Here is a 26,886-nt window from a genome sequence, read left to right as displayed (position 1 = left end):
CTGCCCAGGGTCCCCCAGCATCTTGTGATGCCCCTAGGCCCCACACTCACCCGTAGCCGGCCAGGAAGCCGAGGCTGGGTGGGCTGACCTTGTCACTGAAGATCACCATGGGCAGCAGGTTGCAGTCCACACGGCAGTCCTGCAGCTCAATGACCCACCACTCCAGGAAGCCAGCAGCCCCTGCCCCGACCTGCTCCCTCCGCAGCTGGATGCGCACACTGAGGTAGTCAGCTTCCTCATCTGGGCCAGAGCAGGGGACGGTTGGAACCGGGAGCCACCACCACCCGAGCCCAGGCGGTCCTGGCCCCAGTGGCCCAAACTTACTGGGCTGCAGCTGCTTCACGGGGTTGGCTTCAGGCCCATTGGGGGCACGGATGTACTTAGGGAAGAGGTGGGGGATGACCCTGTGGGGAGAGCACACGGGTCAGGTCAGGCCCACACCCCACAGCTCCCGCCACCCAGCCTGCCACAGCCCCACTCACACGGACTGCTCCGAAGTGCCCTCCAGCAGGCGGGCCAGCTGCTGCCGCGCCGTACTGTTGGGAGCCAGCTCCAGAGTGTGCTTCTCATTGGTGTACTCCACTCTTCCGCCCTTGGCCAGGTCCCTGGGGGTGGACAGAGTGTGACCCACTGTGGGGAGCACCCACCAGGTTCCCCGGGCGCAGCACCCACCTCTGGAAGTTCCAAGTGAAGCGCAGGGTGATGTCGGCAGTGCCGTTGTACAGCTCTCGCTTCATCTGGGCCCGGCTTGGGGGGCTGATGCGCCACAGGGCCCCGGAGCTGCCTTCAATCTGAGCCGTGACAATGTCCTCGGGACTGTACTGGCTGATGAACTGCATGGCCAGCTGTGGCAGGGCGTGCCTCAGTGGGGGTGGCCGCCACCATACCCGCCAGGCCACCTCCTCCCACCACGTGGACAGAGCCCGGGGGCCACTCACCGCGTGGTGGTCAAACTGCTGGCACAGTTCCTCATAGGCTTCAGGTGTGAAGGGCACAATGGATGGCTGCTGGGCACTCATGGTGAACAGGGGCTGGCGGAGAACGGGCAGCGCGTGGGCAACGCGGTGGGCATCGGGGGGCCCTGTGGCTCTGGGGAGCCCGGCATGGGCCACGCCTGCCTTCCCGGCAGCTCACCTCATAGCCTCCCAGCTTGAGCGTGACGGTGACGTCAATGGGCTGGTTGACCACGCCGACCACGGAGCGCACCAGGGACATGAAGAGCAGCGGGAACCAGATGATGGCAATGAGGAAGACGATGATGAGGCCGCCCATGCCGTACTTGACGATCTTCTTCTTCCGCTGGCCCTTGGGCTGCGGGTATTTCTGGGGCAAGACAGGTCACCCAGCCCTCAGGGCCATGGCCAGTAGCCTCCAGCTGGGGTCACAAACCCGGTGTGGGCAGACGCAGTGGACCGAGACGGGCCAGGCGTCCAAGGGGAGCCTCCAACAAACACGGGCTCCACACACCTGCAGACAGCTGCCCCCCCCCCCCCCCCCCCCCGCGGCTCCACTCCACACACACCTGCAGACAGCTGCCACCCCTCGTGGCTCCACACACACCTGCAGACAGCTCCCCCCCCCCCCGTGGCTCCACACACACCTGCAGACAGCTCCCCCCCCCCCCGTGGCTCCACACACACCTGCAGACAGCCCCCCCCCCCCCCCGCGGCTCCACACACACCTGCAGACAGCTTCCCGCCCCCATGGTTCCACACACACCTGCAGACAGCTACCACCCTCGTGGTTCCACACACCTGCGCCCCCTCGTGGCTCCACACACACCTGCAGACAGCTCTCCCCCCCCCCCCCCCCCGCGGCTCCACACACACCTGCAGACAGCTCCCCCTCCACCCGTGGCTCCACACACACCTGCAGACAGCTGCCCCCCCTCCGCAGCTCCACACACACCTGCAGACAGCTCTCCCCCCCCCCCCCCCCGTGGCTTCACACACCTGCAGACAGCTCCCCCTCTACCCGTGGCTCCACACACACCTGCAGATAGCCCCCCCCTTGTGGCTCCACACACACCTGCAGACAGCCCCTGCGCCTGCAGATGGGAACAGCAGCAGCAGGTCACAACACAATATGAGCTCAAGACATACACCTTGATAGCCTTGGTTTTGGTCAGGACTCAGGTTTAACAAAACACATGAACCACGAAGGGAAGAAAGTAAATGGAGCTTCAGAAGCAAATTGTGCTTCAAGAGGCACCGTCAAGAAAGTTGAGAGGTAGCCTCTAGCCAGAGAGCATGTCTCCCCAAACCAGCTGTCTGGTAAGGATCCCAGTACAGAGGGAGACACAGCTCACAACCACAACAGGCTCCACTTTGCCTCTGAGCACATTCCCAGTCCTTTTTAGTTTTTTCAGACAGTTCTTGCTACAGCCTCAAACTTGGGATCCTCCTGCCTCAGCCTCCTCAGTTGCTGGGATTACAGGTGTGTGCCCCCACACATGGCTGCCGCTTCTTACCTGCCAGGATGGCTATCATCTTTAAAAGGCAGACAACAGGGTGTCAAGGATGTGGAGGAAACAAGCCCTTACACTGCTGGTAAGAATGTAAATCCTAGCCAGAGCAAGCCCAAGGTCCAGACACCTCTCTTGGATGGGTGAGATGAAGGAGAGACAGTGATGTTGGCAGCAACACTACTCTCAACAGCCAGAAGGCAGGGAAGGTAGATCACTGGAGGCGCAGGCAAGCGAGCAGGGTCTCTGCGCACAGGAGTGTTATTCAGCCACAAAGAGGAAGGAGTGCTGACTTGCCCCCTAGGTGGGAGAGCTTTAGGATGGTGCTGAGCAGGTGCTGTGTGGGCCTGTTTTATGGAAGGCCTGTGGCAGGCAAAACCACAGCAGGAAGTGGACGGGAGACCGCCAGGGCTGGGAGGGGAGTGGGCGTGACTGCTAACGGGGACAGGCTTCTTTGTGGAGTGATGGGGATGTCCCGAAACCCACCATAGTGGCCGTGTGACGCCCGTGCACGGCACACCACTGACAGGCGAGTCACACTCAGGAACACGCCCGCTGTGTGGCCTGTCCTCCCCTCCTCCCCAGCAGGCCTCCCAGCGGCTGCCCTGCTGAGCACCACCTCTAGAAGACCAAGGCCACTGCCCGTTCCTGCCCTGCTGCCTGGAGGAGCCCCATATATCTTTGGGTACTGGGGACTGAGCCCAAGGGCACTCTACCACTTTTTATTTTTTGACACAGGGTCTCTGAGTTGCCCAGGCTGGTCTTAAACTTTCTATCCTCCTGCCTCAGCCTCCTGAGTTGCTTGGATTACAGGCACATGCCACTGTGCCTGGTCTCCAGAGGGTTTGAGAGAGTCCTTCCTTTGACCTGTGGTTGGTTTCTGGCCTCCAGTCCACACAGGCTGAGCCCCTGGGCCTGGTCCTACCTTCTCTGTCTCTCGGCTACACTTGATGATGAAGATGTTGGCGTAGATGTCCTCCACACACATCCAGTTGGACAGGGACAGGGTGGTGTCTGTCCACACCCAGTCCATGACTGCCCTCAGCTCCACCAGGAACGGCACCAGCCGGAACCTGCCAAGGCCAGGGTCCCATTAGGAGGGGTCTCCAACTCCAGCTGTGACAGCCCAGCTGTACCTGGCTTTTGGCGACCCCCAGGCTGACCACTGACCCCTGGAAAAGGAAGAGGTTCAGGTGGTTGTACTTCTTGGTGAGGAAGTTGCCCAGGATGCGGGTGGGATAGCCGCAGCGGATCTGGTAGGCAGACAGGGCAAAGTAGATGCACTTCACGAAGTACCACAGCTGAGCCACAGAGTTCTGGCTGAACATCCTGGGACAAGATGGCAGGACCGTCAGAGGCAGAGGCTGGGGTCCCAAGATGGCCATGCCAGCCAGGCTCCACCATGCTCTCATCCCAGGATGAAGACCCCTCAGCCCACCTCTCGGTGACAGCCGGCAGGATGAAGAACATCCAGAGGTGTATGGCGAGCACCAGGACCACTTGGAAGGCCAGCTTGCCCAGCACAGTCTTACGCAGGTAGAGGGCACGGTCCACGACCATGGTGCTGAACTGGATCAGCAGCATGACCAGGAAGGCCTCAGGCACCTGGTCATCTGACAGGGAGGACGTGATGTCTGTGGCTGCCGAGTGCTTCTGCAGTCAGAGAGCAGACGGGGGTGCTGGAGCTGGGCTCCTGGTGGCTGCGGGGCTGCACCCACCAGGGCAGCCAGCCCCACTCACCCCAAAAGCCCAGAAGCCAAAGATGATGATGATGAAGTCGACAACGTCGGCCAGGAACATGAGGGCATAGACATCAGTGGCCGCACGGTACTTGGTGTGCAGGATGTCGTAGAAGAAGCGTTGGAGCGGCCGGTATATGCTCTGTGCCCTGTGGGAGGGGGCTCAGCTGGGTGCCTGGCCACGGGGACCCCCTCCCTGCCACGTGGAAGGAAGGGCCTGGCCACTCACAGGGTCAAGCAGAGGTGCTGCAGCCAGCGCCCGGCTGCCCTCATCCGCTCTTGGGAGCGCCCTGGCCCTGTCTTCCCCGTGGCCTCTTTCTCCTCTTCCCCGTCCACGGCTTCTGTGGGAGAGAAGTGCTGGGGCTGCGCCCACGGGGCACGGCCTAGCTCCTGGTCACCCTGCATGGGTGGTGCCACCCTGCTTCACAGACAGCAGGCAGCACAAGGCCTGCTGCAGGGGGGTGGCGGGGGGCCAGCCCAAGCCCATGGGACTCACCCTGTGCTGCGGGCACAGGCTCTGCAGCTGGCACTGCAGGCAGCAATGCGCCTCTGTCCCCCTGAAAGCCAGAAGCCACAGCCAAGTGCTGGCCCCTGCTAGGCCTGGCACCTCTGAGGGATGGGCTGTCCTGGCCCCCCTACCTCCCCAGGAGCAGCCAAGAGCCAGTAGTGCCTGTGAGAACCAGGGGCTGAGTCGGTGGGTCAGAGCTATCTCACCAGTGGCTGCTGCTCCCTTGGGTCCTGGCCTCTCCTTCTTCCTCCTGAAACGCAGGCTGATACGTCTTGTGTCCTGGGGCTTGCAGTCCATTTGGGGCTCTGGAGCCCCATCCTCGGAAGCCCTGGCTTCCGCCTGGATGTGGTCCTTGGCTGTGGCCACAGCCACCCCCAGCTCCTCCTGGTACTCTGTGCCTGCCTCTGTCTGGGGCCCCAGCTGGGTCTCTGGCCCCTCCTCAGCCCCCTGATGCTTCCCACTGCTCCTGCTCTGCTCCTGGGAGAACTGGTCCTCTTCATGGTCCCAGAGGCCATAGCACTGTGGGAGGGCAGGGAGGGACGTGAGGACACCAGCAAGGCCATGCTTGGACCAGGCAAGATGAACAGGCCCACCCTGGGCCGCTCGACGCCCAGCTTCGCTCCAGGCCCGAGAGCCCAGGGGTGCCGAGGGGCGCCCAGCGTGGAGCTGGCAGGAGGCGCTCACCAGCAGCTGGGAACGGTGGAAGAAGAGGGCCATGAGCTGCAGCAGGTCGTACTTGATGTAGTCCTCGGTCTTCTCCAGACCCAGGATGCGCGGTGGGAAGTAGGGCTTGTTCTCATAGCGCCTCAGCACCGTGTGGCTGTTCCAGGGGAAGAAGCCAAACTGGAACAGGTACTTGGTGACCACCACGACCTGCAGGAGAGGGGGTCAGCACCGCACCAGGCAGCCCCGCCCTGGCCCAACTGACTGCAGCCCACCTCCGTGAAGACGATGGCCGTCATCCAGAAACGCTTGCTGGGCCTGGGGATGGACAGCATGGCCCACAGGAAGCTGAGCACGGGCAGCACCAGGGAGGTGGCCGAAGCTGTGACCATGTGGTTGAGGACGATGATGAAGTAGCACAGCAGCTCCGAGTGCGCAGCCACGCACTGGTACAGGGCGTGCAGCAGCCGCAGCGTCCGGCCCTGCCTCGCCGCAAAGCGCTCGGCCTCTTCCAGCTCCGGGATGTGCAGGCGCCTGTGGAGGGACCTCCGAGCTGGGCCTGGGCCAGGCCCACCCTTGCCTGCAGGCCCTCCTCGCCCGGCCCCTCCCTCAGGGGTCCCCGAGGACACACAGGCCCCACCCTGCTGCACCTGTCCAGGAGCAGCTCGCTGGCCGTGCGCATCCGCAGGGGGGCACCGGCCAGAGCCTCCTGGGAGCCACGCAGGGAAGCCCCTGGCTCCGGGTCCCAGGAATCGGCGACCACCTCCTCGCTGCCACTGTGGGTGCTGCGGCCGCTGCTCAGGGGGCTGCTGGTGCCGCCTGTCAGGCTGCTCAGGGGCTCCTCCGTCCCCAGCCCACTGTGGAAGGGGGCCAGGTCAGAGGATCGGGATGGCTTTGGGGCTGGGAGCAGGGCAGGAGGCTGCCCTGGGTCGGCGCCAGCCCCCGGGGCCACCTTCTACCTCGACACTGTGCTAGGTCGGTCACGGGCCTCCGGGGGGCCTGGCTGTGTGGTCTCCGCTGCACTCATGTACAGCTGGTCCAGCACGCTCCGGTGCACCTCTCCACCCTACGGGGCACGGGGTCTCAGGACAGTGCAGTGGCATGCGCAGAGGCAGGGGTCTGCGGTGGGCGTGGCCACTCACTCACCCGCAGGAGCTCCTGTGTGAGCAGGTAGCGCTCTGCACGCAGCACGTCGCTCATGGTGTGGTGGTGCCTCGTGAAAGCACACAGCCAGCGCGTCAGCCCGTCCACTGTAGCCTGGCCAAGCACCCACAGGAACTGCACGGTGCCCAGCAGGCGCTGCATGACATGGCTTCGGCCTGCAGGGAGGAGGAATGCTGTAACAGGGGCCAGCTGGGAGGGTCCCCAGCCTGCCCCTTGGGCCCACGCACCTGCCACCTCGTCGTCGAGGGCTTGCGCAGGCTCTCCCTGACTCAGGTCACCTCCTGATACAGGGGACTGGTCAGTGTCTCTCCGCTCTGCAGGTCCCCACCACAGCCCTGCCACACTCACCGGCAGGCAGCTGTCCGTCCTGGTGCGCCCTCTCCTGCTGCACCTGCTCCCGCCGCTGCCTCAGCACTGTCTGGGCATTGGTCACCCAGGCCTGGTACGCCATCTGCCAGCCCAGTGGTGGGTTAGGACCCTGGCCCCAAGTTCCCCTCCCGAGGAAGAGGGGCAGGAACTGGGGTTGGCAGGGCCTAGCCCAGCCCTGGCTGTCTTACCCAGCTGAGGACCTATGCTATCCTGCACTTCTGCGGGAAATGCGACCCCAGGGCCACAGTGGGAGGGCACCTGACATGTCCTCACTACTTGGCACCAGGGCCCCACACTGAGAACCAGAACCCCAAGGACAAGAGGGCCCTTCTGGCCCCAGGACACAAACGTGTCCAGCAACTGCACTAGCTTCACAGACAGCACTGGCAGCAACAGCCCAGCATGGTCAGAGCCAGGACCTTGGGAAGCAAGTGGCAGAGGGGCCAGTGGCTGCTGGTGATCACGCCCATGCCTACAGCCTGGTCTCCCAGCCTCCTGGGGAGGCTGAGGGTGTGCGGGAGTTGCAGGCCTAGACCCTGTGGCCGCCATCCTACCCAGGCTGCTTGCCAAGGCCAAGAGCTCCATGGACGGGCCACTACCTCACCTGGAAGGCACTCTGTGCTGATGGCCTGGGGTCCTCGGGCAGGGCTTCCTCTTCCTCCTCGCTGTCCGACTCAAACAGGAAGTAGTCCCCAGAGTGGGTGACTGTGGGCAGAGAGGGCTTGAGAGCCGGGCCCCAACAGGGCTTCCCCTCCCCGCGAGACCCTGACAGGCCCTGCGGTTCCTCGACTGGGGATCAGCCAGTAGCAGACGTGGCTGCACTGCCCAGCACGTCCCCCTTTCCCACCACCCACATGGGCCTGCTCAGGCTGCCACCCTCACGGGGCACCAGCAGGCGGGGGGATGGCGGAGCATGCACAGACGCAGGCCAGACAGCAGGACGCGACCAGACCAGACAAGGAGGCACCAGTGAGGAGCAGGGTGTCCAGAGGGAATGGTCAGGGCAGGGGTACCTGTGGCATGGTCCAGCCAGGGCCGCCACCACTGCCTCCGTGGCTGGGAGGAGCCCCCTGGACTGTCGGGCCCTGTGGAGGGGCAGGGTGAAAAGTGAGGCAGCAGCAAGGGGCCAGAGGCTGTGGGAGCAGCCCGTCCCGGGACAGGGCCACGCTGCAGACAGACGGCCACAGGGTGGCCACACAGATCGCTGGGACAAGTGACCACACCACACGGTACAGGACAGATGGGCAGGGAGCTCTCTGGGGACGTTGCATGACACAGAGGCAGGCAGGCTCCAGTGGGCATGGACGTGGAGAGCCTTCTGAGGTCCTGAGCTCCATCCATGCTCACCTGGCTCCCGATCAGGGTCCTCGCGGTCCAGGGTCTGGGGGTGGCCACGGCCTGCCTGGCCCTGCCTGTACTTTTCCTGCTTGGCCCGGATACGCTTCATCCTGTGGGAGGGAGTGGGCTCTGAGTGCCAGGCTGGCCAGAAGAACCCAGGCGTCCTTGCCCCAGGAGGCACCCACTGTCTCTTCAGCTGGGCCAGGGACTTCTCCTCTGCCTTGCGGTGGGCATCGATGCTCTTGAGGCTGGCTGCGTTGTAGAGGGCGAAGCCCCTGTGGGGAGAGGTGCGAGGCCCAGGATCTAGCGCGGCTTGCCCCTGCCTCTGAGCCGCATCTGGCCCAAGACCCTGTTCCCACGGAGGGTCCCTCAGCACGTGCTGGGGAGGTCTGCCACCCAGCCCAGCACCGTTCCTTCAAGCTCGGGGGCAGGCACGGGGGATGCCCATCCCTGGGCCCTGGGGTCCTCAGGAAGGCCAGTGAGGTTGGCTCCAAGCCAGAGTGCTCTGCCCAGGAGTCACAGCACTGCCGCGGCCGGGGCTGATGCACCAGGGCCCATGGCACCCAGCCTCCACTCCTGGCCGGGCCAGCGAGGGCATGGGCCATCCTGCTTCCTGGGCTTCCCGCCTAGTGACACAGAAGCCGCAGGGCGCAGGTGCCCACAGTGCCCTCTGCCAGCCCCAGGACGCAACGCCGGCTGGGGCGGAGCTGACCTGGAGGCCTGCAGGGCGGTGGCCCTCAGGTCGACGCTGACGTGCAGGAAATAGTAGCTGAGGAAAACGCGGCGCTGCAGCAGCAGGAAGAAGAAGCAGACGCCGTCCCAGATGACGCCGGCCTCCTCCACGGGCAGCAGGCAGTCCTGGTCCCTGCCCACCATCTCCTTGGCTGTGGGACGGGTGCCGGCACGGCCGGGGTCAGGGCCGGAAGCCGGGGGTGCCCCTTCCCCCGCCCCGGCCTGGCCACTCACGGTCGTAATAGCCTTTGACGGTGCACACGAGGCTGAAGAGCTGGACGACCCAGCAGAAGCTGCTCTGCATCTGCTCCACAAAGACGCAGGACAGGAGCTGCGGGCAGCGGGAGGGCCAGGGGAGCGTCAGGGAGGGGCGGCGGGTGGGCGGGCGGGTGGCAGGCGGCGGGCGGCTCACCGAGAGCACGTTCTTGGAGATGATCACAGTGACGTTGTAGAGGATGAGGCAGTCCCACAGCACGAGGCGCGGCCGCGTGCCCTTCTGCAGCAGGGCCGTGCCGAAGAGCAGCAGGTAGAAGCAGGCCAGCAGGTAGCCCAGCCCAAAGACGCTGATGCGCGTGGCCCCCGCGACGAACACCACCACCAGCACCAGCCAGAAGAGGTAGCGGAAGACGGCCACCTTCAGCATGTCCAGGTAGGACCTGTGGGCGGGCGTCACTGGCCGCGGGCCGTCCTGGCCGCCCCCACCCAGCAGGGCGCTCCGCGGCGGGTGGTGCCCCACCTGCAGTGGATGAAGTTGGGCACGGGGTTGGGCTCCCCCCGCAGCGGCTCCAGGCGGTCCGTGTTGGTGCCAGCCACGCGCTGCCACTCCTCGGTGCGCTCGGCCGCGAACACCTGCCACTGCTGGGAGGCGCAGAGCAGCAGCAGGAAGTCGCCTGCGGGCACAGGGGCGCCACGTTGTCCTGTGCGCACCACCACACGTGGGCAGCGTGCGAGGACGTGGCAGGCAGCGCCTACACAGCGGGACCCCTCTGCACCCGGGTGTCAGCCTGCACCACAAGGCGTCCTCGGACACGTGAGTTGGGCCCTGCAGCCCCATCTGCACAGCCTGTAGGCGGGCAGGCCCACTCAGGGAGGGGCCCAGCTCCAGGCACAGGACGGGCCCACTGGCACCCGGCCAGCCCCTCCCCCCGGCCCTGCACATGCGGCCTCCGGCCTGCAGGAGGCTAGAAGGTGCCCCTGCCCCATGGTGGCAGGCGCGGGATGCAGGCCCGCTCCACGGCACTCACTGATGAGGTTGGTGGAGTTGGGGGCCCTGAAGAAATCAGGCAGGTACAGCCACTTGATGAGAGCGGAGTTCATCGGAATGGCCTGGCTCCAGCGCCACGGGTAGTCTGTGGGCACAGGGCGCGTCAGGAGAGAGGCCTGCTGGGGTCCGCAGCATCCCTGTCTACTGGCCAGCAGCCTCAGAGGCCTGCGATTCTGGCGCCGACAATCCAGTGTCCACCGAGAATCATCCCCACATCCTCACAGTCACACGCAGAGTCCAGAGGACTTACAGACCAGAGGGGACAGTGCATTCCTGTGATGACTGATTCCTAAGCAAAAATATTGCACCAGGCTGAGGGTGGGAGGGAGGCACAGCAGAGGAACCCAGTGACAGGCCAGGAGTAAGGCAGAAGGGATGCCTCCCGGGCAGGCGACCCTGGGTGAGTGGCTCACAGGACACCATGATGTGGTGACCACACACTGGAACAGCTGGGTGCGGGGGCCACACCTGTGATCCCAGGGACTCAGGTAGGCAAGCTCACAGCCAGCCCAGGCAACTTAGCGAGGCCCAGCCTCCATGCAGGAGAGTGCTGGGAGGCGTCTCTAGGTTCAGTCCCCACGCGGGGAGGAGCCGTGGGACACGGAGCGTGTGGGTCAGGCTGCCGCCGCTTCTGTCCTGGGGACTGAAACAAGGGCCTTGCCACTACGCCACACCCCTGGTTCCATTTTATTTTGAGACAGGGTCTCACTAAGTTGCTTTGCTAAGTTGCCGAGGCTGGCCTTGAACTGTGATCCTCCTGCCTCAGGAGGACACAGCTCTCCAAGTCTTCTGTGGCCTGGGAGTCAAACAATGCCACACAATTGTCAAAACACGCTGAACGGTACACCCAAAGGGAGATGGCCCTGTGTGAACCGGGTTTTGCTGGGCCCAGCTCTCAGGGCCCCTGTGGCAGATGTGAGTGGCCACTGGGTCACCCCCAGCATCAGGTCTGTAGCACAGAAGCACAGGCAGGGACCCCTGAGCTGGCCAAAGGGGGGCACGTGAAGCCCAGTGGTGGCCACACCTGCACCGAGAGCCCAAGGTCAGCACCCGGGCCTACCCTGACACAGCCAGGCCTCAGGGTGTTCAGCAAGACCTTCGGGGGGCCGGCCCGTGGCTCAGTGTCAAGAGCTCGCCTGGCAGAGTGCACAGCCCTGGGTTCATCCCCAGCACAAGGAAGAAACCAGCCTGGCTCTCCCAGGATAAACGGCTGGGACATTCAGACAGGAGATGGAGGAAGCAATGCACACACCAGGCTGAGCGGCCACAGGACATCGCTGGGGACGGGGCTGTTGGCAGTGGCCCGGTGCGGGAGACCACCACTCTTGGAGTGCTGGCCCACCCAAGCGCTCCCGCGGCAGCCTCACAGCATCGAGGGCCAGTGTTTCAGGTGGGAGCGTTGGGCGAGCAACAGAAAGGAGGAGGCCTGCCGCAGGAGACCCCAGGCAGTCGCACCCCAGAGACGCTGTGGCCACCGCAGCACAGGCCGTGGGGACGGTGGGTGTGCACAGGCTGGGCTGGGGGCTGGGCTGGGAGGACCCAGGCTCAGCCTGGGGAGCGGAGGGAAGAGTGCCACGGTTTCAATACTGTGGCATCAGGGCGGCTCACCGATGCACAGGGCGGGGGGCATGCCCAGGCACAGCAGGTACTGGTACAGCAGGAAGAGCGCCAGGAAGAGGCAGTAGCTGGGCCAGAGGCGGGCGATGGCTTCGCGACGCCGGCGAGTGAGGATGGTCACCAGCCAGCAGCCGTGCAGGATGACCATGAAGTTCATGCGCTGCCCGATCACGTTCACGGCCATCAGGAAGCAGATCTGGGAGGGGCAGTGGGGGACACAGGGCGGTGGACTGAGCTTGTGGACACTGGGGACACAGGGTGGACTGAGCTTGGGGGATGGGCATCTTTGGCCAGTCCCAGGCCCACCCTGGTGGCACAAGGGACAGGCAGGTCAGCAGCCACTGCCTTGAGGCCATGGGGCAGCAAATACGTGCTGGGGGCCAGCAGTCCAGTCTCCCAGTGCAGACCCTGCCTCACCCAGGGAGGGCTGCAGGAGTGGGCCACATCTCCATCACGCTCTGGAAACCTGAGGCTGGGGGAGGCAGTTCTGTAGCAGGGTAAGACTCTCGCCTCAGACCCCGGCCAGCCCTGGCCTCCCCCTGCCTTCCTGGGCACTGTGGTGGCCCTTGCTGGTCCCTGGAGGGGCTGAGCCCTGCCTGCGGGAGCCGGCACTGCCTGGCTCACCTCCAGCCCGAACTTGTAGAAGAAGAAGTTGACGAAGTATTTGAGACAGCTGAGCAGGTCCCGGTCCAGCTGCTGGTGGGTGCCCCCGGCACACAGGGCCTGGGCGGGCAGAGGGGCACACGGGTGCTGCCTGCGGTAGTGCTCCTGGCGGCGGTAGACCATGGCCTCGAACACCAGCAGCAGCAGGATCTGCAGGTGGTTCTGCAGAGTGGGGCAGGGTAAGGGGAGTGGGGGCATCCAGAACTGCCCACCCGGCTCCCCGACCCCCCACTCACCTGGATGTAGCCCAGGTTGGGGAAGCCCTTCCGCACCCCAAACCAGTTGGCAGGGTCGATGGGGCCGCGGTACAGCAGGGACTGGCTGATCTCCACCCGCTGCAGGTTGGTGCTGTTAGGGAAGGGCTGGGGGGCAGGGTCAGAGGTCAGCCCCTGGGCAGAGGCTCCCAGCACTACCTCCAGCCACGTCCAGGACATGACAGCTGCCCAGCAGGGGCTCCTGGGGGGTCACCTCAGAGCCACCCCTATGGGAAGGGTCTAAGTGTCTGCGAAGTGGGAGGCCACAGGCCAGGGCTGGGGAGGGGGCGACGTGCAAGGAGAAGCCGGACAGCGGAGAGAGCTCCAGGGACTTGCCCTGCGTCCCTCCCCTCTGCATGGCAGAGCCTCTGGCCTGTGCCCCCCACACCATCCCGTGAGGGACTGAGAGGGTCCTTGGCCATCCAGGTGGAAGACACCTCCTCCAGGAAGTGCCCCAGTACCTCGGAGCAGTTGCTGGAGTACTCCTGGGGGTTGACCACCTTCAGCTGGTACAGCATCTTGCACACGATGATGATGCAGCTCCACACAGTGGACAGGCAGGAGGCCATGGGCCGGAAGCGCGGGTAGGGCAGGGCGAAGGCCCACAGCACCACCAGGAGCAGGTTCATCACTGACACCTGCAGGGGACCCGGGTGTCAGGGAGGCTGGGCTGGGAGCGGCCCCACCCTGGGTGGGAGGCCGAGGCCGAGAGAGGAGCAGGGCCTGCAGTCTCACCTCCTTCAGGGCCACCCAGACGGTATACAGGGCCACCAGCTTGAAGATGTGCAGCTCCAGCAGCCGCCTCACGAACACCTGCACGCGGGACAGGACCTCCGAGAAGCCGGAGGCCAGGTCCAGCAGCCGCTCGGCCACCAGGCTCCACTTGCCAGCTGAGCCTGTGACGAGGGGGTCACTGAGGCTCCTGGGCCCAGAGGAGACTGTCAGCGCCCCAGGGCTGGGCCCAGAGGGGACTCTCAGCGCCCCAGGGCTGGGTCCAGAGGGACTCTGTCAGCGCCGCAGGGCTGGGTCCAGCGGGGACTCTGTCAGCGCCCCAGGGGCCCAGAGGGGACTCTCAGCGCCCCAGGGCTGGGTCCAGAGGAACTCTGTCAGCACCCCAGGGCTGGGTCCAGCGGGGACTGTCAGCGCCCCAGGGCTGGGCCCAGAGGGGACTCTCAGCGCCCCACGGCTGGGCGTGGCAGAGTGGACTCTGACCTGTCCACTGCTACACTTACCTTCAGGGGCCTGTGTGGCCTGGCAGGGGCCCTCCGTGCTGATCCCCCCGTCCCTGGGGGCCTCCTCCTCCTCCTCCTGTAGCAGAGGGGCCTCGCTCGCCACGTCCTCCCTAGAGAATCCAAGTCACTTCCCGCATGTGCTCCTGCCTGTCCTCCCTGGAGCTGGAAAGTGCCCCCACTAACACCCCGTCCCTTTACTACAGTCACCAGGCCTGGCCCTCAGAGGTGTGGATCCTGGCCAGGCTGACGGTGGTCAGCTGACACCCCCCACAACCTCGACGTGCCCGCACCCCAGGGTGTGGGAGAACACCCAGTGCCCAGGGCCTTGGATCTGAAGGCACAGCAAGGTCCTGGCTCCCCATGTCCCTGGGAGCCCACAGCGCTGAGGTGGGGAGGCCTGGAGTGGGCGCTGCACCTGCAGGCCATGCGCGGGCGGCGGGGGCCGGGTGGGGGCACGTGCTCCAGGTCGGTGAGCTGCATGAAGGGCCGGTGGAAGTAGTGCAGCTGGAGGATGCAGGCAAGCAGGAAGAAGCCGGGGATGAGGATGCTGGAGAAGAGCTCGGACACGCTGAACTGCTCCAGGCCCAGGTCCCCCAGCCTGCGGAGAGAGGCGTCGGCAGCCAGTCCCGCCCGGTCGGGCAGCGCGCCGTGGCCTGGGGGCCCGCAGGCACGGAGGTTTCTGCCGCCCTCGGGCCAACTCACTGCTCGTCCGTGAAGCCGGTCAGGTTGCGCCAGTAGGCGGGGAAGGCTTGGAACTGGAAGGTGTAGACGGCGGCGAGCACCAGCATGGTGTAGGCGACCACGAGCCACCAGAACACCGCGAGCAGCCTGCGCCACAGGCTGTAGTAGACCTGCGGGCACAGAGGGCAGTGAGCAGGGCCCTGCGTGGCCCGGCCCCAGGGCCATCCTCGCCCCCAGGCACCTGGAAGAGCGTGAGGCAGAGCAGGAAGAGGAACATGTACACAATCTTGTAGACCACCAGGCGGCCGGCGAAGCTGACCACCACGAACATGCCCGCGCACACGTAGATCCAGTACTTGGCATATACGCCCGTGACCAGCTCCCCCAGGCTCCGGAGCAGCGTCTGCGTCTGCGTGGGCTCTGTGGGCCAAGCTGGTTGGTGCGGCCGTGGCCTTGGGCCGGCGGGACGGGAACTGCCCACCCCACCGTCCCCTCACCTGGGTCGGCCACAGTGACCTCCAGCAGCGCGGCAGGCGCCTTGGCCCTCTTCAGCAGCTTCTCCTTCACAAACTGGCGCAGCAGCAGCCAGAAGGTCAGGGTGTAGAGCAGCTGCAAGGGCGGGCGGGGTGTCACGGGTGGGGGGCCCTCGGGGCACAAGCCCACCCTGCACGCAGGCAGACATGGCCTGCGCGTGGGCGCACCACATGGGTCACGGATGTGGGTCCGTAGGCTCGCAGTTCTGTACTCAGGCTCTGCCAGGCAGCTAGGCCCCCCATACACGTGTTCACATGTGCGCACCGACGCTCATGTGTCCACCCTGGTGCACACACAGGCTCACGTGTAAGCTCAGGGACACACTGAAACCCACAGGCCCTCAGATGCCCGCCCGCATGCACCTGTCTCAGGGACGGGGCAACCTGAACATGCTGACCACCCGGGGCAGCAGAGCACACATTGACACCTGGGGTCAGGGGCGCAGGACAATCCACACAGCACGCCGTCGCTGTCACTTTAGCACACACCGAGCGACTGCTCTGAGCAGGGCTCCGTGGCGACCGTCAGATGAGCTCACGCTGCTGGGTTCTCCCCAGCTGGGCGGGCAGACAGGGAACGGCACAGTGGGCGTCAGAGGCCACAGCCAGCACCAGCTCCCAGGTTGGCGGGCAACACTCACCATGGCGCCAAGGTCCAGGCAGGGGTAGCGGGTGTGCTGCAGCCCCAGTTGGCGTAGGCTGACAGGGCCCAGGGTGGTGGGCAGCTCAGGGTGCAGGTCCATGGCCCACACGTAGTGCAGACAGCACAGTGCCAGCCCGTACAGCAGGATGCAGGGGGAGCAGAGCATGGCCAGCTGGTGGCGGCTGCGCACTGTCCAGATGAGGCAGGCCCAGAGCAGCAGCACGAAGGTCAACCAGCTGTGGTAGGTGATGCTCCACACCTGGGCAGCCATGGCCAGTGGGCAGGGCTGCTCAGGGCACCGAGCCCCTCCCCAGCCCACCCGGGTGTGGCCATGGCCTCCCAGTACACAGGGGGACACCACCAAGGGCTCCAGGCACTGCTCCTTACCATCATGGCAATGAGAGCACACACGTAGCTCTGGGCCATGACGAGGTGGCCCAGGCCATGCAGCGGAGAGGCCTCTCTCAGCTCTGCCAGCCGGGGACGCGCTGGGGGCAGAGCAGAGGTCAGCCCTCAGGCGGGGACACTGAGGGTCCCTTCCCCACACCCACTGTGGCCCTGAAACATGCACGAGAGCAGGGTCTGGCAGGCCGGAGGGCAGGCCTGGAAGACGACCACTGTGGGCTCTGGGCAGTCCTGGCAGCCACGTCCACCCGGCTCCTGATGGGCCACAGACCCTGGCCAACCCCTCTTGGCCCCGAGTTCCAAAACACCGAGAAGACTGGATGCGTGAGGCCACCCAGCCCGTTGCAGCTGTGTCGCAGGAACTCCACCTGTTTCACTCAGGGGCAGATCAAAGGGCGAGACCCAGGCCCAGGTAGGGGAAGCAGCTCCCGGAAGGGAGCCCTCGGCGCTGCTGCCCCACCCAGCACCGTCCCTGCCCAGGACAGCAGCAGCTCCCGGGACCCTGGGAACTGCAGCCTCTCCAGCCCAAGGCCAAGAGGTCGAGTCCGATGGACAGGAGAGGGAGGCTAGCAGAGCCCCCTGGGGTCTCAGCCTGGGCAGCAAGAGAAGCAGCAGGCTGGACACAGGACCTGGTGGCCACCAGGGGGAGCCCTGGCCTCACCCCTCGGGCTGAGAGGCGCTGGGAATGTTCAGGTGGCCTGCGTGTGCCACAGGAAGGTGACTCACGGGGACGCTGCTGGACAGGGCTGCGGCTCCTCAGGTCATGCACAGTACAGTTGTCAGTCTCAGCGCCAGGGCTGGGGGACGAGGGCGCCACGCCCTGTGGAGAACATGTGGGTAAGCCACCTGAGCGGGAGGCTGCCCGACCCTGCTTGGCCACCGCTCACGGGGGTGGTTTCCCTGTCGCACTGCAGCCCCTACCTGGGCCTGCGGCCCCTGTTCCAGCTGGTCCAGTTCCAGCTCCTGCTCCTCGTCCTCGCCCAGTTCCTTCCTCTGCAGACGACAGGGCCACAAAGTCAGTCCCACGCCCACCCACGGGCCAGGAGGCAGCAGGCAAGGGCGCAGTACCTGGTCCGAGGAGTGACGCCTGTGGAGCTTCGGGAGAGAAGTGACCGTGTAGTGCAGCAGCAACAGGATGCCAGGGCTCACGTAGACTGGCCAGTCGTGGCTGGTGTTGAGCACCAGGGCGTTGGGGCAGGAGCAGTTGGTGGGGCCCACAAAATCCTTAAGACCAAACACCCTGCCCAGAAAGGACGTCACTGACCACCAGCCCTGGGGCAGCAGGGTCAAGGACCCAGCCAGGAGAGGACCAGAGCCTGTGTGGGAGTCCTCACCTGGCCCAGATGCTGGCTGGTGGGAGCATGGCCTGGACAAAAGGTGTCTGGTAGCAGTAGAGGCAGATGAGATGGCCGGCACCAAAGCAGCTCACCATGACGCAGAGTGTGCTGAAGCCCAGGGGGCTCATGGGAAAATGGCAGGCCCACCAAGTGCAGATGCCCAGGAAGACCAGCAAGTAGACGCTGGAGAAGGCTGAGGGGTGAGCGATGCCTGCAGGCAGAGCAGAGGTGCGCTGGGTCTCACAGGCCGTGCAGACCCTCACCGGGGAGCTCTGAGCCCCCCCTCCTGATGGCTGAGTCACAGCCCAGCCCACCCAGGATACCTGCCAGCGCAAGCAGCACGATGGCCAGGGTCCGCCCAGCGGCCACCAGCAGCCAGTGGGCTGTGACCCGGAACCGGGAAGCTAGCCATGACCTGTGCCTGGGGGCCGGGGCGCCCCGTGGTCCTGCTGGGAGGCCAGTGTCCACATCCTCATCGTCACCACCATCCTGCATGGCCCGAGAGGGGAGGGAGGTCAGGCACAGGCACGGCAGCCTGTGCTCCAGCCCTGCCTGCCTGTGCCCAAGGCCCTGGCCCGAGGCTGGCCCACGCCCTCCCTCCACTGGAAGCCTGCCTGGCTGGCCTTCCTGGAGGCCGCTTCCCAGACAGTCCTGCCAAACCCTGGAAGGGTTCCTCTGAGGGTGCTGGGCTGACCACAGATGGTTCCGGAACACCTCGGTGCCTCCTCTTTATCTCCCCATCCAGGCTCAAGGCCCCAGATGGCAGGTCGGCCCCTCTGCAGTGCGCATGAGCCCGGGAGGGAAGGAGCCTGCCCAGCATGCGGTCTGCAGGCACCTTAGACCCACCACCCTGGTCCCTCGGGGACAGAAACAGGCCCAGAGAGGAGGGTGACGGGCTGGAATCACAGCCGGGGAGCACTGGGGCCTGGGTGCACCCTGTGGGGTCTGTGCAGACCAAGGGGGCCGCGGGGTACTCCCATGCCCCAGCAGGGTCTCCCGGGGGCTCCCCATGGCTGCCCCAGGCACGGCAGCTGACCACATCTGGGGGCACCACTGCCCTCCCACGCCTGCGCTGACTACCCTACAGGCCTATTTCCCTGGCCCTGATGGAGGCTTCCCATCACAGAGCTGTTTCCAGGCGTGAGGGAAGGTGGGTGTGGTGGAAAGAACATGGGCTGTCCTCAGACACCCTGGCCCTGGCCAGCTGCTCACCCTCGTTCCCAGCTGTGCCTGTGAACACCAAGGTGGCACACGGCAGCACACCACGTGCCCAGGCTGAGAGCACCGGCCTGGAGCCAGAAGGCCTGGTCCACCCCCAGTCCCACCCTGCAGCCTGCAGGCAGCCTGAACTGAGTCTGTTCCCGGTCTGCAGAACAGGATGAAGACTGCACCAGAGACAGACCGGACAGGCTCTGCCCTTCCTGGCCTCAGGCCCCGGGAGGTGCAGTGGACCTGAGCCTGGCAGCAGGGGACAGGAGGCCCGCAGAGCAGGAAGGCCAGGCAGCCGGAGGTTCTCCCTCAGACTCTGCAGCCTCTTCCCTGGCCACCCTGCTGGCCACAGGATGGGAGCAGGCCTCACTCACCCACCCACGGTCTGGCACCAGCTGTGGGAACGGGGAGAGAATGGGCAGCTGGGAACAGAGGGGCAGGTGCTCTGAGGCCACCCATGGCAGCAGGCTGGCTGGGCCCTCTCAGCCCTGACTTGCTGTGTAGCCTAGGAAGCCCCGTGCCCTCTCTGGGCTTCTTTGGATGTCAAGGCCCATAAGTCCATTGAGTGTCAGTTGCTGACAAGTGGATGCCAGGGCCTGGGCCAGGATGCCTGGACAGTCATAAGTCCTGGCTGAACCTGGGACCTGGCCCCACTAGCCAGGGGCCATGGCCAGGGTGGGGCAGGAGTCTGGTCCACAGCCCTGAGCAGGGCAGAAGGGCCCAGAGGCCCCACGTCCTTGCTGGCCATGGGTCAGAGCCAAGGCTGATGACCTAGGCCCCACAGCAACTGAGGATGATCCTGCCTCACCCTGGAGTGTGCAGCCTGCTCAGGCCGGTTCCCAGGACGGAGGCCTCTTCCTCCCCAGAGTGCATGGGTCTTCACATGCCATGGTTCCCAGGACCCACAGCTGTGCTGGCCATACTGACCCTCCTTCAGCTTTGCTGCTTCCTCCCATGTGGCCCTGAAGGACCATGACAGACCCTGTGAGCCCAGACCCATCTTGGGCCTGCAACCACTTCTGACCAGAGCTGGAGCCCCAGGAGCAGGTCACTGTGGGTGGTACCTGGCATGGGCCTGAGCCCTCTCTCCGACCACATCCCTCTCCTGTCTGCACATGAATACCCTTAGCAGAACTAAAAAGCCCTCTCGTTAAAAAAAAAAAGGACTCTGGCCTATAATCCTAGCGACTTGGGAGGCTGAGGCAGGAGGATCACAGGTTCAAGACCAACCTCAGCAACTTAGTGAGCCCCCGAGCAATTTAGCCAAAACCTGTCTCTAAATAAAAGGGCTGGGGATGTAGCCCAGTGGTGAGCACCCAGGGTTCATCCCCAGAACGCCCCCTCCCCTGCCACACACACAATCAAACAGTCCTCAGGATGGCTGGGACCACCGCTCCAGAATGCCCCCACCAACTGCCCACACCCCTCACCGACTCCTGGGCACACTGGCTCTGCTGGGCTCTCTGTGTGAGGCGCCTGCAAAGGCTGAGGCAGATGGAAGAGACCACCAGGACACCCAGGTCAGGGGCCACCATCCGGATGGTGTTGGGAATGTCCTTTAGGTCCAGCCTAGGAAGGGCCAGGCAAGGCCACGGTCAGCACAGGAGGCAGGGCTGGGAAGGGCCTGGAGGGCCCAGAGCCTGGGGCTGGAGGCCGTCTTGGGAAGGTCGGCTCCAGGTTCTGCCTCGGATGGGAGCCCCGGAGGCTGGCTGGGGTTCTTACCTCGTGACCCCTATGTGTCGAGAGACCGTCTCCCAGGGGCTGCCTGCAGAGGGAGCACAGGGGCCCCAGGTCAGGCAGGGTGCCCGCGACTGTGCCCAGGGTGCCTGAAAACCCTGCCTTTACAGACGGGGAAACTGAGACCTGACCAGGGACACCGGGGCTACCTGGCCACACCGTGAGCCCTGGGTAAAAGAAGGCACTCTGCCCGGCTGGGACCAGGCGTGGGTACTGGCTCCACCCTCACTGCTGGGGAGGAGCGGGGAGCCCGGTCGCAGGCTGGCCCTCCCGAGCCCAGTCCTCCTCCTCTCCCAGCCTCAGGCTCTGTCCCCAGGATTAGGGTCAGCAACACCCATGCTCCTGCCTGGCAGTAGGGCACCGGGTGGCGGGGACTCAGAGGCCTGGCCTCCCCTGAAAGCGGGTGCTGCTGTTCGTCCCTGAGCTGGAGACGCTGCCCACAGGGTGTTGAGTGCCCCTGGCACCACCGGCCATGTGGCCGAGCCCCAGAGGGCACCAGAGGAAGAGGCGGACAGGGCACCTCGAGAACAGGGCTGCTCCTGGGCCTGATGGCAACTTCAGCCCTGGCTCTGCTGGCCCAGCCCCACTGCTGAGCCACTACCGCTAGCACCTGACCTGGGCAGGACATAAACTGGCCAGGCACCTGCGGCTGGCCAGTATCAGGTAAGCCTAGGTGAGGCAGGGCAGCCTGATGAGCTGGGCCAGCCCCTCAGGGAGACGCAAGGTCCCTGAGGGGCTGTGGTGGCCCCTTCTCCCCTCCACTCCAACACTGCCCACCCCCAGGCTCCCCTGCCCTGCAGTAACTCACAGTTTGGCCCCAGAAGCTGGTCCAGGTGTGGCAAGGTGTGCAGACATATCTGGAAGACGAGGTGGGCCACCAGGAAGAGGAGGCTGAGAGACAGCAGGGCACGGAGGAGGCGACCCGTGGGACCTGGGGATGTGCAGACCGGCTGAGGCCCCCTGCCTGGGCCACAGCCCACCACGAAGCCAGAGACACATACCCAGCAGGGACGTGGGGTCTGGGCAGGCTGGCCCTACGGCACAGGGAAGTGCCCCCCAGCAGGCACCGAGACACCCAGCACCCAGAGCGACCCAGCAGCTAGGGCCTGCTGTGTGCCAGGCGCAGCCAGGAGCCACGTGCACATACAGAATCTGCTTCATCCAGGGCTATTCTGGACTCTCTGTCCTGTCTCAGCTGAGGCCCTCAGCCACAGGGACAGGGCTGCAGCCTATAATCAGGGGTACTGGGGGCCCTGGCCTCGCCTCTGCTCTGAGTAGGTGGGCATCGCCAACTCACAGAGCAGGAGATGGCACAAAGTGGAGGAGCAGCCGGCCCACGGCTAGGGTGAGGGGCCAGCAATGCCTGCCTACCGGGGCTCACGTGGCCTGCTGCTGCAGGGTCACATTGCCTCCAGAGTGCTGCAGAGGGGACAGGCAGCATGGAAAGGAAAGGGGCGGGACTGAGCTCTTGCATTTATCCAGCAAGTGTCCACGGGGCCCTGCAAACAGCGAGGAGGACCAGGAGGGAAGAGCCAGCACACTGCGCGCTCAGGATGGCTGTCTGTCCTGCATGCAGGCTGGAAACAAGGGCACGGGCAGGGGCACGGCCCAGAGCAGTGGCATGGGCAGTGGGTACCGCCGCCGGGTGAGACGCTCTCAGCACCTGCAGGTGCACGGAGCCGCGGGAAACACGGCAGCCCCTCGGCTAGGGCCTGCTGTGTGCCAGGCGCAGCCAGGAGCCACGTGCATCTCCACTCGGACCTCCGGGGGAAAGGCTGGCGGGATGCGTGGTCACAACTCGGCCACCCATGCCTTGCTCTGCAGTTCCCAGCCATCGCTCTGCACCAGCCCACTCAGCTGGGAGGCCCTCAGCCACAGGGACAGGAGAGTCGGGGGCCCTGGCCTCACCTCTGCTCTGAGTAGCTGGGTAGCTGGATGGGAGCTGGGACCAGCTTCCAGGTCCTTGCTTCTGCTGTGGGCCGACCTACTGCCCCAACCCAGTCCAACCCAGAGACAGCCAGTAGCCAGCACTGCTGATTTTCAAGGTAGCACAGCCCTTCCCACAGAGACAGGGTCATCATGGAACCCAGCCCTCTCCCCAGAGGTGAGCACGCTCAGAGCCAATGTCGTTTGGTTCACTAGTTTAGGGCACAGTGGGAACAGATGCAGAACTGGCCTCAGGGCCTGTCTGCCAGGGCTTGCCCAGCAGACCAGGCCCACCCACTGCTCTGCAGGGGCAGGTCCACCCCAGAGGCCCCTCATGAACTCTCGGCCCCATGCTCTGTCCCTCTGGCTGCCCACCTGAGCTGAGCCGAGCCGAGCCAAGGGGAAAGCAGCACCCCACCGTGGCCTGAGTGTTCCCTGATGCCCGATGCTGGGGCAGGGTTTCACAGGATGGATGGGGGACAGCCTGGCCACAGGATAGGATCGGCACGAGTGCACCTCTGGTGCCAAGGCCTGGAGAGTCAGGCAGGCGCAAGACTCGGCGCCTCCAAGGGAGATGAGCGTGGGGCGTGCCCTCTAGAGGAGCTGAGCCAGCCCTGCAGACCCGGCGGTCAGGCCCTGAGTGTGGCAGAACAGGCACCACTGGCAGAGGCAGAGCAGGAGGAGGGCTGGGGCTAGATGACCACTGGCTGATGACCAGTGCGGGCAGGCCCTGCAGAGCAGACCCCAGCATGGAGGCAGCTGGGTATGATGCCCGGAAGAGCCCCTCCCCCGACGGCTAGCTGGAGGCAGGGGTCCTGCTCGGCCCTTAGGCTGCCCCGTGTACCCTGGAACCGGCCCTTCCACCCTACAGCAAACCCATGAATGGCTGCAGCCAACCTCCCATCTTTCAGATGAGGAAACTGAGAGAAAGCAGACAAGTACTCCCACTGCCCAGGCCGCCCTGGCTCCCTCCTGTCAGCCCTGAGGCCCAGGCTGAGCTCCGAAAGGACCCGCAGGAGCCAGGCCTGGCTCTCGGTCCTGGGGAACGGAGCACAGCCCTGGCTCAAGGCCGCCCAGTAGCCTTTCTTCCCAACTGCTGTCTGGGCCTCGGCCCAGCTGCCTGCCGAGTGGAGTGGAAGGGACTGTCCTGGACCGGCCAGGGCAGGCGAACCCCCCACTCCCTCCTCACAGGGGAGGGGCTTAGCACGTCCCCCCAGAGCCCCCCCAGTAGAAGGGGTGGGGCTCGCCGCGGTGCTGGCAGGGCTCCCTGAGGAAACAGGAAGCAGCTGGAGGCGGGGCCTTCCCGCGGCTGGGAGGGTGCTGGGTGGGTGCCTGACCCCCAGCCCCAGATCACAGGCGCAGGGGTCTCCCGCCCTCCTCCCTGCTGTATTTCACCCAGGTTCCGCCTTCCACCCCTGTCCTGCCCCCACCCTCTGAGCCCGCCTCCCTGTCCATCAGGGCTGCCCTGCAGGCCTCCAGCTGGGCGAGGGTCACCTCCTGACCGGCTGGGCAAGGGCCAGACTTGGGTCATGAGTCTGCTTGTGACCAGAGAGGGGCCCTGGGTGCCACCTGCTGAGGAAGGGGTGCGCCTCACACACCTGAAGCCCACACAGGAGATCCAGGGCTGGGTGGACAGGGGAGAGGTCAGGGGCCAAATCAAAGGTCTGAGCCCAGCCACAGGGGAAGAGGCTGGGTAGCATGGTCCCTCTGGTCCATTCAGGGCCAAGTCCCAGATAAACCCAGGGGCCCAAGAGCATGCCCATGGCTGGTGTCCCTGGGCAGCAGGTGCTGGTGCAGGCCTCCGTCCTGTGCGGCGGCCAGGTATGCTGGGGCTGGCCTCCATCACAGACATGCCTGCCAAGCTGGTGGGCATTCCCACCCTGCTCTGGGACTCCCAGACCCTCGGAGTTCACAAGAGCTCAGCCAGAGCCCTCCTGGCATACACGGCTGGGGGGCTTTTGAAGCAGAGGACTGAGTCTACACAGGGCCAGGGAGAGGGTCCAGTGAGGCTGCAGGGAGAAGGACCCCTGCAGTGCAGGTGAGGGTCTCAAAGAGCAGAGGAGCCTGGGCAGGCTTTACTCCAAGGCAGGGGTGGCACGTCCCAAGCCCTAAATGGCAGCAGGTGTGGGAGCAGACCCCAAGAGCTGCCCGCGGCCCACAGAGGCCCCTTCCCTGCATAGCTAAAGCCCAGGCCCCACTCCCGAGGGCCTGGCTGACGCCTACGTGGGGATCAGGGACGGGCAGTGTCAGACCTTCCGCAGGGCCAGGCCAAAGCCAGTGGCTGCACAAGCCGTCAACCTGAGCAGACACTCACCAGGCTCACATTTTCCTCTCTCCCGCCCGGAAAAACTGGGCAGTGTCTGTCCCTGAAGGGCCTCTGAGGCTGGACAGATGGAGGGTCAGACGGGGAAGTCTCCTAGCTCTGCCTTCCAAGCCCTCGGCCACGAGCCCTCCCTGCCTGGCAGGAGACTGCCTCCCACTACTGGCTCCAGGACCAGACCTCTGCCCAGCGCCAGGCTGTGCACGCTGGTGGGCCAGGCCCACGCCCCAGCAGCTGGTAGCACTCCAGTTGTGCTGGGGACCCCAAATCCTACCCATGCTCCAAGATCAGGGCCCACCCCAAAACACCCGCGCTGGGCAGGACCCTGAGAGGCAGGCAGGCCAGAGAGGAGGCGATCCTCACCTACGGCAGGCAGAGCAGCGGACCCCAAGCTGTCTCTGTCCTGATCTTTGGCCCCTGTGGCACATGACCTCACACAGCAACAGGAGTGAAGGCAGCAGCTGACCTCCACCACCCGGGCAGGGCCTCACGAGGTCTCCAGAGGGGAAGAGTAGGCAGGCAGCAGGACATGAGAGTCTGCTGACCAGCTCTGGTTTTGAAGGAAGAAGGCACCAGGAAATGGCGCCTCCAGCAGCCAGGAGAGTCAGGGAAGCCACTGCCCCAGGCCCCCCAGCTGCCACAGCCCCGAGCTCAGTTCCAGAGCCAGGTCGGTGGTTTGCAGCCCGCTGGTCATGGTGACTTGGAAGCCCACTCATACCTGGAGGTCCCTCAGCAGCCAGTCTGCTGTGTCCAGCACCTCCAGAAGGGTGGTTCCCAGGGACAAGAGCAGCTACACAGCCTAAGCCCCCAGCCCTGCCCGGGGTCAGGCCTCTTGCTCTGGCGCCTGCCTTCCCAGGGCCCTCTGTGCCTGGTGCCTCTTCACCCGCAAGCTGACAGGCCAGCTGAGGGCCCTCCCCACCTCGGGCAGCCTCGGGGATGCGCCTGGGAACATCCTGCTATTGGAAGGCTCCCACTGACACGGGGCGGCTACGAGGCAGGCAGAGGGCCCTGTGGAGGTCCCCTCGGGGGCCCAGCCCTCCTGCTGTGAGCCTCTGCTCCCAAGTTTGCTGGGACCAGCGCACTCCAGCCTCCGCGCCAGCCCTGGCTGCCGGCCTTCCCACCACCCGGTGAGCTGCATCCCTACCCAGCTAGACCCTGGATGAGTCACAGTCACCAAAGTCCCTGCACAGGAGGTGGGGAGGGACACCAAGGCCGCAGGATGCCAGGGGAACAGACAGAACCTGGCCGGGCAGGGTTGCAGGAGAGCAGATGGGGCAGCAGCCTGCCGGGTTGACTGGAGACGGGGAGACCGGGAGACGGGGAGAGCGGTCCTGGCAGGCGACAGGGCAGCCAGCCTGTGGGTCTGGGCTTCTGAGGGATGGGATACCCAGGGGCCCCTCACTCTGGGACGTCCAGTAACAAGGGGGAATCTGCCCCACTACCCTTCCCATCACCTTCCACGTGGCCCTGTCCCAAGTGATCAGCAGAAAAACATCTAGAGGTCTACAGTGGAAAACGGAACCCTCAGAACAGCAGGCAGAACGCTGGCTGGGACGCAGCCCCTGGGAAGCTGGGCTCCGTCCTGGGCCTTACCTGGGGTGCTGTGCCTCGAGGGGCCTGGCAGCCAGGGTAGCAGCAGCAGGACCAGCAGGTAGACCAGAGACAGGGCGCTGATGCGCAGCAAGGCGGCTGGAGGGAGACAGGCAGTTAGCACGGCAGCCGGGAGGGTGCCCCGCCCACCCCATGTCCCGGACGGTGACCACATCGGTGACCTGCACATGCTGCGGCCCGGGCAGTGCCCTCAGAGGGGTGCCAGCTGTGACTGGTTTTCTAACCTGCTCCTCCTCCTCCTTAAAGCTGAAGCCTTGAAGCCAGTCCTGGTGCTACTGACTTTGGGGGTCTGGTTCCAGGAGCCCTACTGCGCGGGGGCCATGGGGACACACAATGCCTCGGTCCCACCTGCCTGCCCAGCGCCTACTGACCCGTCTTCTGCCATCACTTCCCAGGGGCTGCGTCCCAGCCAGTGCCCCTACCTGCCTGCTGATCTGAGGGTTCTGTCTTCCATCTGCCAGGCCACTGACTGGCCCC

The 26,886-nt window shown here is 65.2% G+C and overlaps 1 protein-coding gene across 1 annotated transcript in view; it reads right to left on the bottom strand.

Annotated features, from left to right (window-relative positions):
• Positions 1-26,886, bottom strand: part of PIEZO1 (piezo type mechanosensitive ion channel component 1 (Er blood group)) — a 52,789-nt gene that overhangs the window by 564 nt on the left and 25,339 nt on the right. Inside the window, exons 2-50 of the mRNA XM_079119223.1 lie at positions 26,392-26,487; positions 21,361-21,483; positions 20,538-20,580; positions 20,246-20,384; positions 17,930-18,095; positions 17,604-17,817; positions 17,338-17,509; positions 17,191-17,262; positions 16,996-17,089; positions 16,252-16,352; positions 15,863-16,123; positions 15,186-15,297; positions 14,930-15,108; positions 14,710-14,858; positions 14,423-14,605; positions 14,008-14,117; positions 13,511-13,671; positions 13,237-13,413; positions 12,758-12,883; positions 12,483-12,683; positions 11,850-12,054; positions 10,222-10,326; positions 9,714-9,867; positions 9,390-9,633; positions 9,212-9,308; positions 8,958-9,129; positions 8,431-8,520; positions 8,255-8,355; positions 7,921-7,992; positions 7,512-7,612; positions 6,887-6,989; positions 6,766-6,819; positions 6,521-6,693; positions 6,334-6,440; positions 6,025-6,231; positions 5,650-5,908; positions 5,396-5,584; positions 4,918-5,230; positions 4,433-4,544; positions 4,205-4,352; positions 3,903-4,117; positions 3,635-3,793; positions 3,390-3,537; positions 1,135-1,323; positions 939-1,031; positions 673-845; positions 483-605; positions 325-404; positions 51-240 (exon numbers count right to left, since the gene is read on the bottom strand). Of these exons, the coding sequence (XP_078975349.1) occupies positions 51-240; positions 325-404; positions 483-605; positions 673-845; positions 939-1,031; positions 1,135-1,323; positions 3,390-3,537; positions 3,635-3,793; positions 3,903-4,117; positions 4,205-4,352; positions 4,433-4,544; positions 4,918-5,230; positions 5,396-5,584; positions 5,650-5,908; positions 6,025-6,231; positions 6,334-6,440; positions 6,521-6,693; positions 6,766-6,819; positions 6,887-6,989; positions 7,512-7,612; positions 7,921-7,992; positions 8,255-8,355; positions 8,431-8,520; positions 8,958-9,129; positions 9,212-9,308; positions 9,390-9,633; positions 9,714-9,867; positions 10,222-10,326; positions 11,850-12,054; positions 12,483-12,683; positions 12,758-12,883; positions 13,237-13,413; positions 13,511-13,671; positions 14,008-14,117; positions 14,423-14,605; positions 14,710-14,858; positions 14,930-15,108; positions 15,186-15,297; positions 15,863-16,123; positions 16,252-16,352; positions 16,996-17,089; positions 17,191-17,262; positions 17,338-17,509; positions 17,604-17,817; positions 17,930-18,095; positions 20,246-20,384; positions 20,538-20,580; positions 21,361-21,483; positions 26,392-26,487 (7,255 nt within the window). The remainder of the gene's footprint in view (positions 1-50; positions 241-324; positions 405-482; positions 606-672; positions 846-938; positions 1,032-1,134; positions 1,324-3,389; positions 3,538-3,634; positions 3,794-3,902; positions 4,118-4,204; positions 4,353-4,432; positions 4,545-4,917; positions 5,231-5,395; positions 5,585-5,649; positions 5,909-6,024; positions 6,232-6,333; positions 6,441-6,520; positions 6,694-6,765; positions 6,820-6,886; positions 6,990-7,511; positions 7,613-7,920; positions 7,993-8,254; positions 8,356-8,430; positions 8,521-8,957; positions 9,130-9,211; positions 9,309-9,389; positions 9,634-9,713; positions 9,868-10,221; positions 10,327-11,849; positions 12,055-12,482; positions 12,684-12,757; positions 12,884-13,236; positions 13,414-13,510; positions 13,672-14,007; positions 14,118-14,422; positions 14,606-14,709; positions 14,859-14,929; positions 15,109-15,185; positions 15,298-15,862; positions 16,124-16,251; positions 16,353-16,995; positions 17,090-17,190; positions 17,263-17,337; positions 17,510-17,603; positions 17,818-17,929; positions 18,096-20,245; positions 20,385-20,537; positions 20,581-21,360; positions 21,484-26,391; positions 26,488-26,886) is intronic.

The sequence above is a fragment of the Sciurus vulgaris genome (genome assembly GCF_902686455.1).
Source record: "Sciurus vulgaris genome assembly, chromosome: 17".
NCBI classification, from domain to species: domain Eukaryota; kingdom Metazoa; phylum Chordata; class Mammalia; order Rodentia; family Sciuridae; genus Sciurus; species Sciurus vulgaris.
The sequence above is the reverse complement of the archived record's forward strand: the minus strand, read 5'-3'. Positions and strand labels throughout refer to the sequence as shown.